Below are 19,522 nucleotides of genomic sequence, written 5' to 3'. Positions count from 1 at the left end.
CAAAGAAGACCAAGTCTTTGCTTTGCAAATCTGATGAACATAAGCTTCATTCTTAAAAGTCCAGGAAGTAGAAACTGACCTAGTAGAATGAGCCGTACACCTTTGAGGCGGGGATTAACCCGACTCCAAATAAGCATGATGAATCAAAAAGCTTAACCAAGATGCCAAAGAAATGGCAGAAGCCTTCTGACCTTTCCTAAAATCAGAAAAGATAACAAATAGACTAGAAGTCTGTCTGAAATCTGAGTAGCTTCAACATAATATTTCAAAACTCTTACCACATCCAAAGAATGTAAGAATCTTGCCAAAGAATTCTTAGGATTAGGACCCAAGGAAGGGACAATAATTCCTCTACCAATGTTGTTAGAATTCACAACTTTAGGTAAAAATTGAAATGAGGACAGCAAAAACCACCTTATCCTGATGAAAAAACAGAAAAAAGGAGATTCCCAAGAAAGAACAGATAATTCAAAAAACTGTTCTAGCTGAAGAGATGTCTAAAAAGAAGAATACTTTCCATGAAAGTAATTAATGTCCAAAGAAAGCATATGCTCAAACAGAAGAGCCTGTAAAGCCTTCAGAACCAAATTGAGACTCCATGGAGGAGAAATTGGCTTAATGACAGGCTTGATACGAACCAAAGCCTGAGCAAAACAATGAATATCAGAAAGATTTAGCAATTCTTACTGTGAAACAGCACAGGAAAAGCAGAGATTTATCCTTTCAAGGAACATGCAGACAAAACCTTATGAAGAAACTATAAAATCCTAGGAATTCTAAAAGAATGTCAAGAGAATTCATAAGAAAAGCATCATGAGATGAAAATCTTCCAAACTCGATAATAAATCCTACTAGACATAGATTTACGAGCCTGCAACATAGTATTAATCACAGAGTCAGAGAAACTTCTATGACTAAGTACTAAGCGTTAAATTTTCATACCATCAAATTAATAATTTGAATTCCTGATGAAAAAAACGAATGTTAAGATATAAGGTCTGGCCTTAATGGAAGTAACCAAGATTGGCAACTGAACATCCGAACAAGAACCATATATCAAAACCTGTGTGGCCATGCTAGAGCCACCAGCCACACCAAAGATTGCTCTCTGATGATTTTAAAAAATCACTCTTAAAAGAAGAACCAGAGATGAAAAAAGGCAGAATGATAATTCCAAGGAAGTGTCAATGCATACACTACACTACTTCCGCCTGAGGATCCCCGGACCTGAATAGGCCCCTGGGAAGTTCCTTGTTTAGATGAGATGCCAACAGATCTATTTCTGGAAGCCCTCATATCTGAAAAAATGAAAAACATATCAGGGTAAAGAGACCATTCTCCCGGATGTAAAGCTTGATTAACAGAGATAATCCGCTTCCCAAATGTCTATACCTGTGGAAAAAGACCACAGAATTTAGATAGGAGTTGGATTTAGCCCAAGCAAATATCCGAGATACTTCTGTCACAGCCTAAGGACTGATAGTCCCACCCTGATGATTGACATACGCCACAGATGTGACATTGTCTGAAAAAAACAATAAACGTCTCTTCTTTAAAAAGAAACCAAACTGAAGAACTCTGAGAATGCACGGAGTTCCAAAATATCAAATGGTAATCTCGCCTCCTGAGATTTCCAAACCCCTTGTGCTGACAGAGATCCTCAGACAGCCTCCCAACCTAAAAGACTTGCATCTGTAGAGATCATGGTCCAGGTTGAAAGAACCGAAGAGACCTGTAGAACTAAATGATGGTGATCTTAACCACCGAATCAAAGATAGTTAAACATTAAGATTCGAAGATATAAAAAGTGATATCCTAGAATCCTTGCACCATTATTCCGCATAAAAAACTGGAAAGGTTTCCTATGAAAATGAGCAAAGGGAATCGAATCCAATGCTGCAGCCATGAGACCTAAAACTTCCATGCATATATAGCAACTGAAGGAAATAATAGAGACTGAAGGTTCCGACAGACGGAACCCAATAAAATTGTCATTTGTCTGTTAGAGACAAAGATATTGACACAAACTATCTGGAAACCTAAAAAAGGTGACCCTTGTGTAAGGAATCAAGAAGCTTTTGATAAAAAGATCCTCTAACCATGTCTTGAAGAAACAAAGTTGAATCGTATGAGATTCCGCAGAACGAAAAGACTGAGCCAGTACCACAAGACTGTCCAAATAAGGAACACTGAGAACCTTGAAAAGATTCTTAGAACTGTCGCTAGACTAGAAGGAAAAGCAACAAATTGGTAATGCTTGTCAAAAAAGAGAATCTCAAAAAGATATGCATCTATTGTATCTATTGTAAACAAATAATGCATCACTGACCAAAAAAGGCAAAATAGACTATATAAACACCATTCTAAAAAGATGGTATACTTATATGATAATTCAGAAAGATTTTCTATCTTTAGAACAATGTATAGTCTTGAATAAAACCCCAAAACCCATTTCCTAAAAATGGAACTGGAATAAATACCCCAGAAAACTCCAGGTCTGAGCAGCGCTTAATCCCCAACGGGTGATCAGCCGCGCTTCATCAAAACCCAAAATATATAGGACTGAATCACACTTAAGGAAAGTGTTTAGCCTTACTGGAATAGCTGGAATATAATAGAGAAAAAAAGACTTCTCACAGACGGTTTTACTCTGAATATTATTCTGTACCCCAAATCTAAGAAATTTGGACAGAATAGAACCAAACAAATTTCAAAAAAGTCTTAACCTGCCCCTTACCAGCCAAGCTGGAATACGGCACATACATGCAAATTTAGGGAGCTGAATTTGAACTAAAAAAGTTCCAATTAAAAACATGTTACTTGGGTAAGAATTTAGGATTTCGTTCCTTAGTAAGAACAACCAAACTAATATAAGCTTAAAGTTTTAGTCTTAGAACTCAATCTTGAAGCCCAGAGTAACAGTTAAGAATTGAATCCAATTATGAACCAAATAATTGATTATCTTGGAAAAAAAGAAATATGGATTTTTTAGAAATCACAAAATTCTTCTAGCTAAAACAGCTAAAGACATAGATTAAACCTCATTTGCGAAAATATTCAATAAAATGAAGACACAAATGAAATTATTAGCATGTTAATCAAGTTAAAGTACCAGTCAACACACTGGACTTGCATAATCAACAAATGCAAGACAACAAGACAACGCAACAGCACCCAGTCTGAACCTCAAATGAGCAGTAGATAAATCATAATCTGATACTTGATCTTAAAGTATCCAAACAGAAAAATGAAGCAATTGCAACATCATCCAAATAAATCAAAGGTCCAAGAAAAGTACCTGAAAATAAATAATTTTCCTTTAAATAAGATACAACCATCTAAAAGGAAAATAAATACTATTTTGCTATAGAAACAATAGCATATTTAGCAGGAGTAGAGATAGCCCCATTAAATTGGGGAAACCTCAAAACTGAAATTAACTGCCGGCAAAGAATATAATTTAAAACCCTTGAAGAAGGAATAAAAGAAAATTCTCAGCCTATTTCATTCCCTAGAATCAGGAACTGGAAAAAAACCTCTGAAAACACAGAAGATAAAATAAGCAGAAATAAAATGTTAGCTAGTCTTGAAAAAGAACTAGTTACCTCAATATCCAAAATAATCAACACCTTTTCAACAAAGGACAAATGTACTCTAATAATAAAAAATAAAAAAGTAGATTTGTTAGTGTCAATATCTGATGAAGAAAATTCTGAATGAGAAAAAACTCCATCAGAGAAGGATAATTCAGTATGTTGTTGGTCATTTGAAACTTCATCAACTAAAGAAGTTTGAAAAAGACCTAAAAATTTTATTAGAAGGCGCGATGTCAGACAAAGCCTTTAACATAGAATCAGAAAAATATTCTTATAAATTTCTAAGTATATCTTGTACATAAGATGTAAAAAGAATAGCAATATATGAAGCATAAATACTAATAAATTCTGCATGTAAAAGTTTATCATGATAACTTATTACAAACCATAGCTAAAGATAAACATTCATAACATTAAAATAAATGAACTTAGCTTTGGTAGGACTGATATCAGTCAACAGGAATCCGTTAGCATGTTTTGATTCAGGAACAGAATACGAGATATCTTGCAATGTGTAATAGAAAAAAACAACATATAAAGCAAAATTATCAAATTCCTTAAATGACAGTTTCAGGAAAGGGAGAAAAATGCAAAATAAATAAGCCTCTAGCAACCAGAAGCAGCAAAAAATATGAGACTAAAATAATGTAACCCACATTATTGGGGCCAAATACAACGCCCATATCTTTTGGCGCCACAAATGACGCAACATCTTCTGACGCCGAAACCGACGCCCACATTTTTTGCCGCAAAAAAACGTCTGAATACACATGCGTCAAAAAAATGACGTAACTACAAACAACTTCCGGCGTCAACGACGGCGCCGGAAATTACCAAATTTTGCGCCAAAAAAGTTCGCGCCAAAAATGACGCAATAAAATGAGCCTAACAGCCCGCAGGAAAAAATAGTCAATTGAAAATTTTTCAAGGTAAGAAAAAATATATATTCATATGCATTATCCCAAATAATGAAACTGACAGTCTGAATGAAGGAATACTGATTATCCTGAATCATGGCAAATATAAGTTTAAAGACATATATTTAGAACTTTACATATAAAGTTAGACTCTAAGAGTGTCACAAAAAATAAGACTTACTTACCCCAGGACACTCATCTACATATAGTAGATAGCCAAACCAGTACTGAAACGAGAATCAGTAGAGGTAATGGTATATAAGAGTATATCGTCGATCTGAAAAGGGAGGTAGGAGAAGAAATCTCTACGACCGATAACAGAGAATCTATGAAATAGATCCCCTAGAGGAAGACCATTGTATTCAAATAGGCAATACTCTCTTCACATCCCTCTGACATTCGCTGCACTCTGAGAGGAAAACCGGGCTTCACCCTGCTGCGAAGCGCATATCAACGTAGAATCTAGCACAAACTTACTTCACCACCTCCATGGGAGGCAAAGTTTGTAAAACTGAATTGTGGGTGTGGTGAGGGGTGTATTTATAGGCATTTTAAGGTTTGGGAAACTTTGCTCCTCCTGGTAGGAATGTATATCCCATACGTCACTAGCTCATGGACTCTTGCTAATTACATGAAAGAAATCTACAACTGGTACAACAAGTCATTGTAAACACGTTAAAGGGACACTGAACCCAAATTGTTTTCTTTCGTGATTCAGATAGAGCATGCAATTTTAAGCAACTTTCTAATTTACTCCTATTATCAAATTTTCTTCATTCTCTTTGTATTTTTATTTGAAATGCAAGAATGTAAGTTTAAATGCCGGCCCGTTTTTAGGTAAACAACCTGGGTTGTCCTTGCTGATTGGTGGATACATTCAGTCCAGAGTTCTGAATAAAAAAAAATCTTAGATGCCTTCTTTTTCAAATAAAGATAGCAAGAGAACAAAGAAAAAATGATAATAGGAGTAAATTAGAAAGTTGCTTAAAATGTCATGCTCTATCTGAATCACAAAAGAAAAAAATTGGGTTCAGTGTCCCTTTAAGGGGAAAAAGTTCTACAGTACACTGTACCTTTAAGCTCCATTATAATCAATTGAGCCACATCTATCTCGTAACTGTTTATTATTAGCACCTTGGGCCTATTTATCAAGCCCCGTATGGGCCCCAATGCCTCTTTTTCCGCGTGAGCCTTCAGACTTGCTGGAAACAGGAGTTAAGAAGCAGCGGTCTCCTTAACTCATCCGCTACCTCTGAGGGGCGGACAGCAATCCGCCCGATCGCATACAATCGGATAGATTGACACCCACTGCTAGAGGAAAAATTGGCCAATAAACAAAAAACAAACAAAAAAAACTCCCTCTTTAAAACAGCCCACTCTAACATATGCAATTTTTTTATGAAAACAGTTAAAAAGAAGTTAAAAAAAAGAAAAACAAGACATAGGGGGATATTTATCCATGGTCTGGCGGGCCTGATCCAACAGTGCGGATCAGGTCCGCCAGACCTCGCTGAATGCGGAGAGAAATACGCTCTCTGTATTCAGCATTGCACCAGCAGCTCTTGTGAGCTGCTGGAGCAACACCGCCCCCTGCAGATTCGCGGCTAATCGGCCACCAGCAGGGGGTGTCAATCAACCCGATCGTACTTGATCGGGTTGAATTGCAGCGATGTCTGTCCGCCTGCTCAGAGCAGGCGGACAGGTTATGGAGCAGTGGTCTTTAGACCGCTGCTTCATAGCTGCTGTTTCTGGCGAGTCTGCATGTTCACCAGAAACACGGGGCCTCAAGCTCCATCCGGAGCTTGATAAATGGGCCCCATTACCTCAAGACAAGATAGCTTACAAGGGGCAATAGACTATTTATCAATTCCGCATGCTGGGCCGAGGTGACAACACATCTACACCACTGGTTTTCAAACCTGTCCTCAGGCCTCACTAACATGTCACATTTTGAGGTTATCTGAGCTAGAGCACAGGTGAAATAATCAGCTGATTAGTAACCATGGTTATTTTACCTGCTCTCACCCAAGGTAATCCTGAAAACCTGGCCTGTTGGGGAGGCCTGAGAACAGGTTTGAAAACCAGTGCTCTGGAACATCCTGGAACGCTCATGGCACCTGGAGACATCTTTACATTCTATCCAGCAAGATTACTTAACCCCTTAAGGACCAAGGTTTATACACACTGTCACGTGCACACACACATATATAAACAGACATATACGCACACATATCTCTCAGTGAGTTATACACATACACACTGTCACGTGCACACACACATATATAAACAGACAGATACGCACACATATCTCTCAGTGAGTTATACACATACACACTGTCACGTGCACACACACATATATAAACAGACACAAACATAGTCACAGACACATACAAACACACACATCTGTCAGTGAGTTATACACATACACACTGTCATGTGCACACACACATATATAAACAGACACATACGCACACATATCTGTCAGTGAGTTATACACATACACACTGTCACGTGCACACACACATATATAAACAGACACATACACACACACATACATCTGTCAGTGAGTTATACACATACACACTGTCATGTGCACACACACATATATAAACAGACACATACACACACACATCTGTCAGTGAGTTATACACATACACACTGTCACGTGCACACACACATATATAAACAGACACATACACACACACATACATCTGTCAGTGAGTTATACACATACACACTGTCATGTGCACACACACATATATAAACAGACACATACACACACACATCTGTCAGTGAGTTATACACATACACACTGTCACGTGCACACACACATATATAAACAGACACATACGCACACATATCTATCAGTGAGTTATACACATACACACTGTCACGTGCACACACACATATATAAACAGACACAAACATAGTCACAGACACATACACACACACATCTGTCAGTGAGTTATACACATACACACTGTCACGTGCACACACACATATATAAACAGACACATACGCACACATATCTATCAGTGAGTTATACACATACACACTGTCATGTGCACACACACATATATAAACAGACACAAACATAGTCACAGACACATACACACACACATCTGTCAGTGAGTTATACACATACACACTGTCACGTGCACACACACATATATAAACAGACACATACACACACATATCTGTCAGTGAGTTATACACATACACACTGTCACGTGCACACACACATATATAAACAGACACATACACACACATATCTGTCAGTGAGTTATACACATACACACTGTCACGTGCACACACACATATATAAACAGACACAAACATAGTCACAGACACACACATCTGTCAGTGAGTTATACACATACACACTGTCACGTGCACACACACACACATATATATAAACAGACACATACATAGTCACAGACACATACAAACACACACATCTGTCAGTGAGTTAAACACATACACACTGTCATGTGCACACACACATATATAAACAGACACATACGCACACATATCTGTCAGTGAGTTATACACATGCACACTGTCATGTGCACACACACATATATAAACAGACACATACACACACACATACATCTGTCAGTGAGTTATACACATACACACTGTCATGTGCACACACACATATATAAACAGACACATACACACACATATCTGTCAGTGAGTTATACACATACACACTGTCACGTGCACACACACATATATAAACAGACACAAACATAGTCACAGACACATACAAACACACACATCTGTCAGTGAGTTAAACACATACACACTGTCACGTGCACACACACATATATAAACAGACACAAACATAGTCACAGACACATACACACACACATCTGTCAGTGAGTTATACACATACACACTGTCATGTGCACACACACATATATAAACAGACACATACACACACATATCTGTCAGTGAGTTATACACATACACACTGTCACGTGCACACACACATATATAAACAGACACATACACACACACATACATCTGTCAGTGAGTTATACACATACACACTGTCATGTGCACACACACATATATAAACAGACACATACACACACATATCTGTCAGTGAGTTATACACATACACACTGTCATGTGCACACACACATATATAAACAGACACAAACATAGTCACATACACATACACACACATCTGTCAGTGAGTTATACACAGACACACTGTCACGTGCACACACAGACACACACATACACATATCTATCTATTGCTGCAATATATATATTAAAAAAAAAAAAACAGATTTTTTTTGAAACAATACTTCCCTAAATACAATACAGAGTGCTGAAAGCCAAGAGAACTAAACCCAACAGATAGTTAAATATAGGAAAGGTTCTGAGTTACCTCTAAATTGTAAGCTCCATTGGCACTCTCTTATTATGCCCCCTAGAATGTAAGCTCCTTGAGCAAAATATCCCCATTATATACCTGTATGATACTTCTAAAATAACTGTAAACGTCTTATAACTATAGCCACAAAAAATGTGCTGCCCTCCTTCCAATCTGCTGCCCTAGGCAAGTGCCTTGTATGTATAGGCCAAAATACGCCCGTGGCCAAATAGATTCATTATGTTGTCCTGATTTTAGAATTACCACATATTTCTAGGTTTCCAAGTAATTTATAGAAATATAGGCCAAATACTATAAAGATGGATATTATTGGTTTAAGGCTAAAATTTGCTATGCTTGAACTCTAAGCTAAATAGCGGTCACGCAATTCAAAACTGCTACACAAACGTATATATTTGTAGAATTTAGACACCCCAGGGTATTTATCTAGAGGTATTGTGATTAACCCTTTTATCACCAAGGGCAGAAAAACCCTTTATTAAAATAAAATTATAAAAAATAAACTTAATTAAAATAAAACTTAATTAAAAAAATATAAAGAAGCACTATTATAAAATAAATGTTACACTTTATTCACTATACATGTTCACTGGGACAGAAGGGGAGGGATCAAGACAAGCCATTGTTAGCAACAACGGCTTGTCATTTTTGTCATGTGATCACTGTGACTGGCTGTCACAGTGATCACATGACCATGGGCCACTTTTTTGTGCATCATTGGATTGCCTCACTCCTGGGGCATCTAGTGATTAGCCACTGAGCCCAATACTAGTATGCATTGCGGCATGCTAGTATCTAGGCAGGGCCGGTGCAATAAAAACATTGCATTTTTTTTTTTAAATTGGCGCCGCGCAGTCACTGTCAGGACTCAGGACCGGAGCGGTGAGCTGTGGAACTCCGGTGGGAGGAGCGTAGGATGAGCACAGCAGAGTCAAGAGAGTGTGGAGAGAGTGGGATGGAAGCCGAGTGTGGGACTGTCGGACCGAGGAGGAGTAGAGGGCCAGGGCTGGCTGGCTGTGAATTCATCATGATCATCATCCCATCATGAATCATGATAAGCAGCTCAGCTGCAGAGCTTCATGGGGGCAGCATTTTATTGCAGGGGGCTGGGGCAATTGAAGAGGTCTGGGGCATAATTTTATTGCTGGGGGCAATTGAAGGGGTCTGGGGCATCATTTTATTGCAGGGGGATTCGTTTTATTGCTGGGGGGCTGGGGACATCATATTTTTGTTGGGACATCATTTTATTGCAGGGGGCATAATTTTATTGCAGGGGGGCATCATTTTATTGCAGGGGAGATGGGGCATCATTTCATTGCTGGGGCATCATTTTTGTGCTGGGGCATAATTTTTGTGCTAGGGCCATATTTTTTTGCAGGGGGCATATTTTTATTGCAGGGGGCATCATTTTATTACAGGGGGACTGGGCATCTTATTTCAGGGGGTTTCATTTTATTGCTGGGGCATCATTTATTGCAGTGGGACTGGGCCTCATTTTATTGCAGGGGGGCTGGGGTCTTCATTTTATTGCTGGGGGCATCATTTATTGCAGGGGGCATCATTTTATTATGGGGGACTGGGCATCATTTTATTGCTGCAGGGGGGCTTAATTTTATTGCTGAGGCCATATTGCAGTGGGGCTGGGGGCATAATTTTATTGCAGGGGGGCTTGGGGCATCATCTTTTTGTTGGGGGCATAATTTTATTGCAGGGGAGCTGGGGCATCATTTTATTGCTGGGGCATCATTTTTTTGCTGGGGGCATCATTTTATTACAGGGGAACTGGGCATCATTTTATTGCTGGGGGCATAATTTACTGCAGTGTGGCTGGGGGCATAATTTATTGCAGTGGGGCTGGGGGCATCATTTATTGCAGTGGGGCTGGGGGCATCATTTTATTGCAGGGGACTGGGGTCTTCATTTTATTGCTGGGGGCATCATTTATTGCAGTGGGGCTGGGGCATCATTTTATTGCAGGGGGGCTGAGGACTTCATTTTATTGCTGGGGGCATCATATTTTTGTTGGGGGCTAGGGGCAATCATTTTATTGCAGGGGAGCTGTGACATAATTGTATTGCTGGGGGCACCATTTTATTACAGGGGGACTGGGCATCAATTTATAGCTGGGGACATCATTTATTGCAGTGGAGCTGGGGGCATCATATATTGCAGTGGAGCTGGGGGCATCATTTATTGCAGGGGGGCTGGAGGCTTCATTTTATTGCAGGGGGGCTTGGGGCAACATATTTTTGTTGGGAGCATAATTTTATTGCAGGGGAGCTAGGACATCATTTTATTGCTGGGGAGCTGGGGCATCATTGTATTGCTGGGGCATCATATTATTGCAGTGGGAATGGGGCATAATTTTATTGCAGGGGGGCTGGGGGCTTAATTTTATTGCTGGGGGCATCATTGCAGTGGGGCTGGGGAAATCATTTATTGCAGGGGGGCTGGGGCATCATTTTTGTGCAGGGGGCATCATTTTTTTGCAGGGGGGCCAGGGGCTGCAGGGGGGCTGGGGCAATTGAAGGGGTCTGGGGCATCATTTTATTGCAGGGGGATTCATTTTATTGCTTGGGGGCTGGGGACATCATTTTATTGCAAGGGGGCATCATTTTGTTGCAGGGGGTCTGGGCATCATTTTAATGCAGGGGAGCTTCATTTTAATGCTGGGGGCATCATTTATTGCAGACTGTGGGGCTGTGGCATCATTTTATTGTAGTGGGGCTGGGGGCTTTATTTTATTGCAGGGGGGCTGGGGGCTTTATTTTATTGCTGGGGCTGGGGGCTTTATTTTATTGCTGGGGGCTTCATTTTATTGCTGGGGCATCATTTATTTTATTGTGTGTGGGCTGTGTGTGTGTACACCTGTGTATGTGTCTGAGTGTGTGGATATATGTGTATATAAGTATCTCTGTGTGGTACAGCGCTGTCAATCTGCCTAGGGACCTGCATTTGCTAGGGCCGGCCCTGGCGTCTCTGTAATGTTTTTGTTATCATAAGAAAACACATAAAAATAAGGCCCAGACCCAGTTCAACTCAACTGTTCCTAATTGTCAGCATAATTCTTCATTATATACATAAACAGTTGTTTCAATAGTACAAATGGTATATTTTGTCATCCTGCCTTGGACCCCACAATGTCTATGGCCGGCCCTGTATCTAGGCTCCATTTTAAGTATACAATCACTGTGAAAGGCTGTCACATTGATGGTATACACAGTAACTGTAATTTTTGACAGTTACTATACTGCTGCTGGATAGCCTCACATGCAGGCTTCCAGCAGCAGCATGTGATACATGCTGATTGCAGCATGCATCACATAAATGTAGACACCCCACTGACAGGCATGGGATCACAGGGACACCCTGTCCCCGCAATCGCTAACTTGGGGTGTCCTCCATTATGCTATTTCTGCACTGCCTCTCTCCTGAGTCATGCAGAAATAGCGCGGTCATGCTGACAGGAGCGACACAGGTGCACTAACAGCCCAGGACACAGCTGCCGTACAGGGTATGGCACTGGACTTTAAGGGCTAAACGACCATCTCCATACCCTGTATGGCACTGGTAAATATGGGGTCAACATAACAAAATATTCATGATTTTACCTTTAAAACAAGGTCCCTCAGCAATCTCACAAGCATCTATAAATCTAGGCCTACAGCTCTCAGAGAAATTACAAATCCAATGCTCGGTGAGGCCCAAGGAACTTTTCCCATTCCCTTACATTACTGAATATAGCCCAGTAAGTGCAGGTGTACAACGAGTGAGAGTTCTTACAGGGACATGACACTCAAAATCTTTCTTTCATGATTCAGATAAAGCACACAATACTAATAAGGTTTCCAATTTACTATTATCACATTTACTTCATTCTCATGGTGTCCTTTGTAGAAAAGAAGCTAGGTAGGCTCAGGAGCATGCACTTGTCTGCAGCTTTCTATGGTAGCAGATTTGCAAAAGTGTTTGCAAGAGCACTAGATGACAGCAATGTTTCTTAACCATGTAGTGCAAGCTACCTACCTAGGTAGTGCAAAAGCACTAGATGGCAGCAGTTGTTTCCTACCATGTAGTGCTCTAGACATGTACATGCAATCTATCTAGGTATGCTCTTCAGCAAAGAATACCATGAGAATTAAGCAAATTTGATAATAGAAGTAAATTGAACATTTTTTTTAAAAAAAATGCTCTGTCTGAATCTCGGGTTTCATATTCCTTTAAAGAGTTTAGTGAATAAGGGGTTGAGAGTTTTCTGTCACTGGAAATAAAGTTATAGTCTTAGTGGATAAATAGCAGAAAACAGAGACCTCCTTGTTACACTGTAGAAACACAAGTAGTATTAATCTGCCTAAGCAGTGCAGAAACATAAGTACATATGAATCTTACAACATAAGTACATACAAGTAAAGTACAAGTTGTACAATAGACTGGTACTGAGGTAAGTAAACTAGATCATGTGACCTACCTTTAATAACAATCAAGTACACTAAAAAATGTTTTAAAACTTAAAAGATAATGGAGACTTTAACTCTGATATATAAGCAATTTCACCCGGAGATAATCTAGTATTTATTGTGTCTCTTCAGTTTCTTTATAAGTTAACATGTCTCTGGCATATTTCTACCTGTTATTTTTTGCACTCACTATTGTATTTTGAATTGCCAATATATTTAATAGCCAACAACAGCAACACACGCAATTACATACACATGCACAATACACAGACAGACACACTACACTTACATGCACAATATACACACAATCAAGCACACACAACACAAACATACACAAAAACTAAACACAAACACCTATGCATTAATATTCACACACATTGTCACAAACACATACATGCACACACACTACACATACAATACAAAAAGGCAGAAACACACACACAACACAAACATACACACACTATACTCCCATACTACACACACACACAAACTCAACACAAACTCATATTCATTAATATTCACACACGGTGCACCCACACTGCAAATACAATACAAAAAGGCAGAAACACACACTACACACACACGCACATACTACATGCAAAATAATATAGAGGTCAAATGCCCAAATCCAAACTTATTATGAAACCCAAACTTTTTAATTCATATATTTTTTTAATAAAATTATCAAAAAATACTATTTTCTTCCCCTGTAAGTCACAATCTTTTCTGCCTATGTCTTGGCTTTTTTTTTTTATGCGTTTATAAAATGCAAATAATAGTCTATATTTATTTAAAACAACAAATATTACCTTTCTGATTACAGTACGGTATCTTTTCGATTGTACTACGTATACAAAAGTATTAAAATGATATAACTACATTTAAGTTACATGTATAAGCTGTATTATGACATGTAAATCTTGATATAAGATACTGTTTACACAAGGCTCCATCCCCTCTCTCTAATCTGTCCCTTTTTACAGATGCAAATATTCCAAAATCTAAACTATTCCAACAAATCTTTTCCTGTCCCAAGCAGTTTGTAAAAATGCTTTCTACCTTATAATTTAGAAATACTGCATGCCAACCCTACTCCAAATAAGGTCTGAAATTTTACATCAAACACAAACAAACAGAATGCAGTTTTGGGAAAGTGAGTTACATCTGTATCTGTGTCTTAGCTACAGTAAGACATATCTAAGTATCTGCACTATGATTACTTACCATCAGGGATTTTCCCATTCTTGGAAGATTTTAAAGAAGAGACCATATTGTAAAAAGTGTTGTATCTGCTACTCTGGATAAGGAAAGAAAAAGAAGTCCAGCAGGGAGAGGTTGTTGGCACTGAATGACGTCTTCAGAGGCTCATAAGGAAAGCAAAGATTTCATGTACTTGACAAAACGCAGTATTTACACTAACAGCTCTGCACCCTCCTGTCTCTGCTACAATAAATACAATTCTTTGTTCAATAATATTAAACAGAAATGCTCTGCTAATGTGTTGCTGTAAGTAAGTAAATCTGTATTTACATAATATATTATTACATACATTGCAAAGAAAAGTGCTCAGCTAGGAAAAGAACATAACCGAAACCTTGTTGTGTGGTAAAAGCTCCCTATTATAGCCTATTATAGGTAAATTGTACCTTTTACTGAAGTCTGTCGGTCTAGTCTCAAGGCACAAGGCAAACTCCCTCCTACTGCGAGACATAGCAATCCAGGTCATACTGGGTTTTTTGTTTGTTTGCATATCCATGCATGCATATTAGGCATGTTTGTAAAAACTATTCAAACCCAAGACATGGCTGTGACAAATCCGCACACTAGGAATAGGATAAAGGCAGCTTATTAAAACACAAATAAGACACACTGCATTCTCATAAAGGCTTGAAAGTATGGAAGAAATAAAATAAAAAAAGAATAACCAATGGGGGAAACTTCCGGGCAGCGGCCATGATCAGTCGCATAGCTGCATGCTGCTACAGAGAATTGCTGATGGCATCGGCACCTGGAGCCGCTACAAGAACTTAACCGCCATTATACCTCCCGGCAGGGTGCCTTTGGCCCTGTTATTATGCAGCACTTAATGTGCTTTAACTTATAGCATATAACTTGCCACCTATACCGATTAAAAAATATGATGGAGTTCTATGCATGGGAGACGGAAATGAGGCATCTACTACAGTTCCACTTTAACAAGTTAGAGTACGCTCTATTTGGAGGCGAGATGCCTTCTTCTCTACCAACAGAAGCAATGGAAGGACTCTTATCAGATGTACACCCTACAAAATCGCAAAGTCATATGACATTGAAGATCGAGGAGCCGTGTGGACTATTTCCGGAGCCCATGATTACTGCACCGCAAGACCCTACAGCGCAAATGTTATTCCTTGCCGCACCAGCTACTTACACGAGAACACCCTCTGCAGCAGCATACCTGCGGAAAAAAACAGAAATTGACGCTCTAACATGGGAGGAAGAAACTTGTTCAAAGGACTCTCCCTTGCCTGACAGCTTTGCAAGACATCCCAACCTGCAAAAGCCCATTTCAGAGAGGTGACTTCACCCGCTACTGTGCCGCCTCCACCCCCCTCCCAGTTATATATTGGACACTTTGTAACCCTAAATAAGATAGAGACTTATCATTAAAGTAGCTTCCCACTAAAGTCACATTTAAAAAAAAAAAGTAGCTTTATTGCACAACCACATACAACATTTTCCAGTGATCGTACGTTTGTTGAATGCTTAAATATTTTAGAATACGAAGTTTAATTACGTGCAGTAAATAAGGTAGTACAGTATTTGTGTTTTAATTTTATTTGAATAAGTGGGGGCTTTTTGGTTACTGATGCATGTTTTGAGGGTTCTATAACGTCCCACCAACTAAAGGCATTCTTAAAGAAACACTTTTTCCGGATTTGGGCCACATTGGATCATGGTACTTGGAGTTTCAGGGAGATTGCACTCCATTTGCTGGCATCAGGGAGCCGCTATTACAATCAGGGAGACTCCCTGAACTTCAGGGAGAGTTGGGATGTCTGGCTTTGCATACATCACAGCCAAATGCAGTAAACAGGATATCAGGCAGACCAATACCGGCGTGTACAACAGCAAATATAACCGTGTAGTTGTGCTCCATGGCATTACTCTTGAAAGTGCTCTGATGAAATCTATACTAAATAAGATAGGAGTTGGCTAACTATGCTTTGTGAGTGGGACTACTAAGGAGACAAAATAGCACTTAAGCAGAAGGTTGTTAAAAAAAACTGTGTCTATTAACTCTCCGGTTGTGTCTATTCATACTTTAGCTGAGTACCACTACTGTTTGTTTGTTTGCCTACCTTCATAACTAGATACAATGCATACTGCCCTGTCTCTCTGTCATGATATAACATTTGCGATAACATTTAAGTTTGATAATACGGATATAGCAGCCCAAATAGTCAGGTTGATTGTTTATTCAGAAATATTCTATAATTAATACTTTAAGAACCATGTTAAGCCTTACCTTAAACGAGCATGGATAATTTTGACATGACAGCCCAAAAAAATAGGTTGCCTGCCTAGGCAGAGATATATTATATTATTTACTACTTTACTAAACATGTTTAGACGTACCATAAGCTAACAAGATAGATTACTACTGTTCTCTTGTGCTCGCTACAAAGATGCTCATAGTTAATACAATTTATATTGTATATAGTATATTTGTCAACTAGTAATATGCCCATTGGATTCAAGCATTTTATTTTAATGAGAGAGTGTCTCTAGTTATAAAATTATCATACCGCCTTTAACCACTGTTTTGTACTACTTGGCTATTTATTCTACAGCTCATTTTTCATTTTGTGCTGCTATTAATGTTAAAGGCGTTGCATTTATAAGTTACACAGTAAATATTAAAGCCAAATAATAATCTCACAATTACTACCCCCTTAAGTTACTCATTTGTTAAGGTCAAGATGGGCGCCATCTCAAATACCTAAGGCAGGCTATCTCCCAAATGTCCTTCCTTTCTTCTCGGCTATAACAATGAGTACCCACATCATACTACTCCAATTATCGCTCCATACCACAATTCTGGTTTATATCATTAATATATTGTGTTATTTTTCAATAGATGCTGTATGCATTATTTATTTTTTCCTGTCTAGATGATAGCAGTGTGACCAATACTAAGTTTCAAAGCTCCGCAACCCACCTAGAACTTTACGTCTGACAGTTTATGTGGCTTTATGCAGTTGTTTCATTCATCACCTATCCTCAGTTTTCCCATATGCCCATCTTACTTTATAAGTATTGTCTGATACCTATCTTGGAATTAAACAATATTACTTTTGTAACCACGTAAGACACCTGTCACTCCATAAATGTTAAGCAGGTACCCATGTTCCCCCCCCCAATGATTGTTATATATGTTTGCCTTCTGTTAAAAATAAAAAGCTACAAGGTTCAGAAGGTCCGAAAGTGACCTATAGATAAGTTTAGAAGGTTCCTTTTGTTAAAAATATATTACTTCACTATTATTGAAAAATAGGGATGCTATTTGAGACCCAAGAGCGGTCTCCTTAGTGTCATATGACCCCCTGATACATTAAAGTTTCATCTATATCTGGAGGTCCAAGAGTGGCCTTTTGTGTCATCTGGGGAGGTCTCTAGCTTATTCGGCATGCTAGTCATATAATGTTCACAGGACAATTGTATAGCCTTACTTTTTCATTCTCATTATGCCATTTTGTTATATGTAACCATTATAAACCTGATACCTTGATTCATGTGATATAGGAACTATTTGTATAACCTGTATGCCTTTAAGTCATCCTCAATAAAAATAATAAGAATAACCAAGATTGGAGAAATGCTGTTTTCATTGTGTAGCTTTCTGTTTCTTTTTAAAGGAATAGTTTAGTCAAAATTAAACTTTTATGATCCAGATAGAACATGCAATTTAAAGCAACTTTCTAATTTACTCCTATTATCAATTTTTATTCATTCTACTGGTATCTTTGTTTGAATGTAAGCTTAGGAGCCAGCCCATTTTTGGTTCAGGACCTGGGTAGCACTTGCTGATTGGTGTCTAAATGTAGTCAACCAATTAGCAAGTGCTACCCAGGTGCTGAACCAAAAATGGGCACACTCTTAAGCTTACATTCTTGCTTTTCAAATAAAGATACCAAGAGAAAATGTTATGATAGGAGTAAATTAGAAAGTTGCTTAAAATTGCATGCTCTATCTGAATCATGAAAGTTTAATTTTGACTAGACTATCCTTTAAAGAAACATAAAATTGCACAAAGAAAATCCTCTAGTGTGTTATAGCACTTTATTACTGCAGTGTACCTTGCATATAACTGTGTTTATACCCAACAAGTGGGTTAAACACATAGTTAAATGCACTACTGTGAGTTAGTTGAACATATCTGCAGAGCCAATGACAAGAGTCTAATTTGTGTGTGTGGTCACCAATCACCAGCTAGCTTTTTCAATAAAGGATACCAAGCGAACAAAGCAAATTCAATAATATAAGTAAATTGGAAAAAAAAACATTGCTTGCTGTATCTGAATCATAAAAGTTACATTTTGATTTTACTGTCTCTTTGAGATTTCCTTGAGGAATGGAAATAAATGAATTTCTCACCAAAACCTGATTAAACTGAATTAAACAGTCATATCCAGCCTTCATTTACAACAATTTTGTCATCTTTCGGAAATTGAACAGAAGGACCTTGAATATATTAAATATAAAAATATATATTTTCTGTATCTGTATTGAGACTCTCTTAATAATGTAATACAAACTAAGGGAGGAGAGATTTGCTGAGCTGAAGTGCTGATATGTTGCAGGGTACTCTGGCAACCAAGTAGTAAAGATTCTGTATTCCGTCTGCACCCATAATAAGGGCCTCACAGAATTTAGGACCATCCCACTTTCATGAGGCATGGGAAGAAAAATATCTACCACCCTTCTCAATAAGGAATATTTTGACCTTTTGGTATTATGGACTAAAAATAGATATGAGATGCTTACAAGAGAATAAACACAAGTAAACTCTTTGCTTCCAGAGCAGACTGAAATGTAAAGTGTCCCTCCATGAGAGAGCACATATAGTACAAATACATTAAACGTGTCCTCAAACCTTGGTTT

The 19,522-nt window shown here is 38.5% G+C and overlaps 1 protein-coding gene across 3 annotated transcripts in view; it reads right to left on the bottom strand.

Annotated features, from left to right (window-relative positions):
* The window catches only part of INPP5B (inositol polyphosphate-5-phosphatase B), a 406,727-nt gene that overhangs the window by 313,342 nt on the left and 73,863 nt on the right, over positions 1 to 19,522 (bottom strand). Inside the window, exon 1 of one of the 3 annotated variants that reach the window (XM_053707162.1) lies at positions 14,603 to 14,711. The exons of the other annotated variants lie outside the window; for them this stretch is intronic. Coding sequence (XP_053563137.1) covers positions 14,603 to 14,648 — 46 coding nt within the window. The 5' untranslated portion in view covers positions 14,649 to 14,711. Of the gene's footprint in view, positions 1 to 14,602; positions 14,712 to 19,522 lie in introns of those variants that run through there. 3 annotated transcript variants of the gene reach the window in all.

This window comes from Bombina bombina, chromosome 3 (assembly GCF_027579735.1).
Source record: "Bombina bombina isolate aBomBom1 chromosome 3, aBomBom1.pri, whole genome shotgun sequence".
Lineage (NCBI taxonomy): Eukaryota > Metazoa > Chordata > Amphibia > Anura > Bombinatoridae > Bombina > Bombina bombina.
The sequence above is the reverse complement of the archived record's forward strand: the minus strand, read 5'-3'. Positions and strand labels throughout refer to the sequence as shown.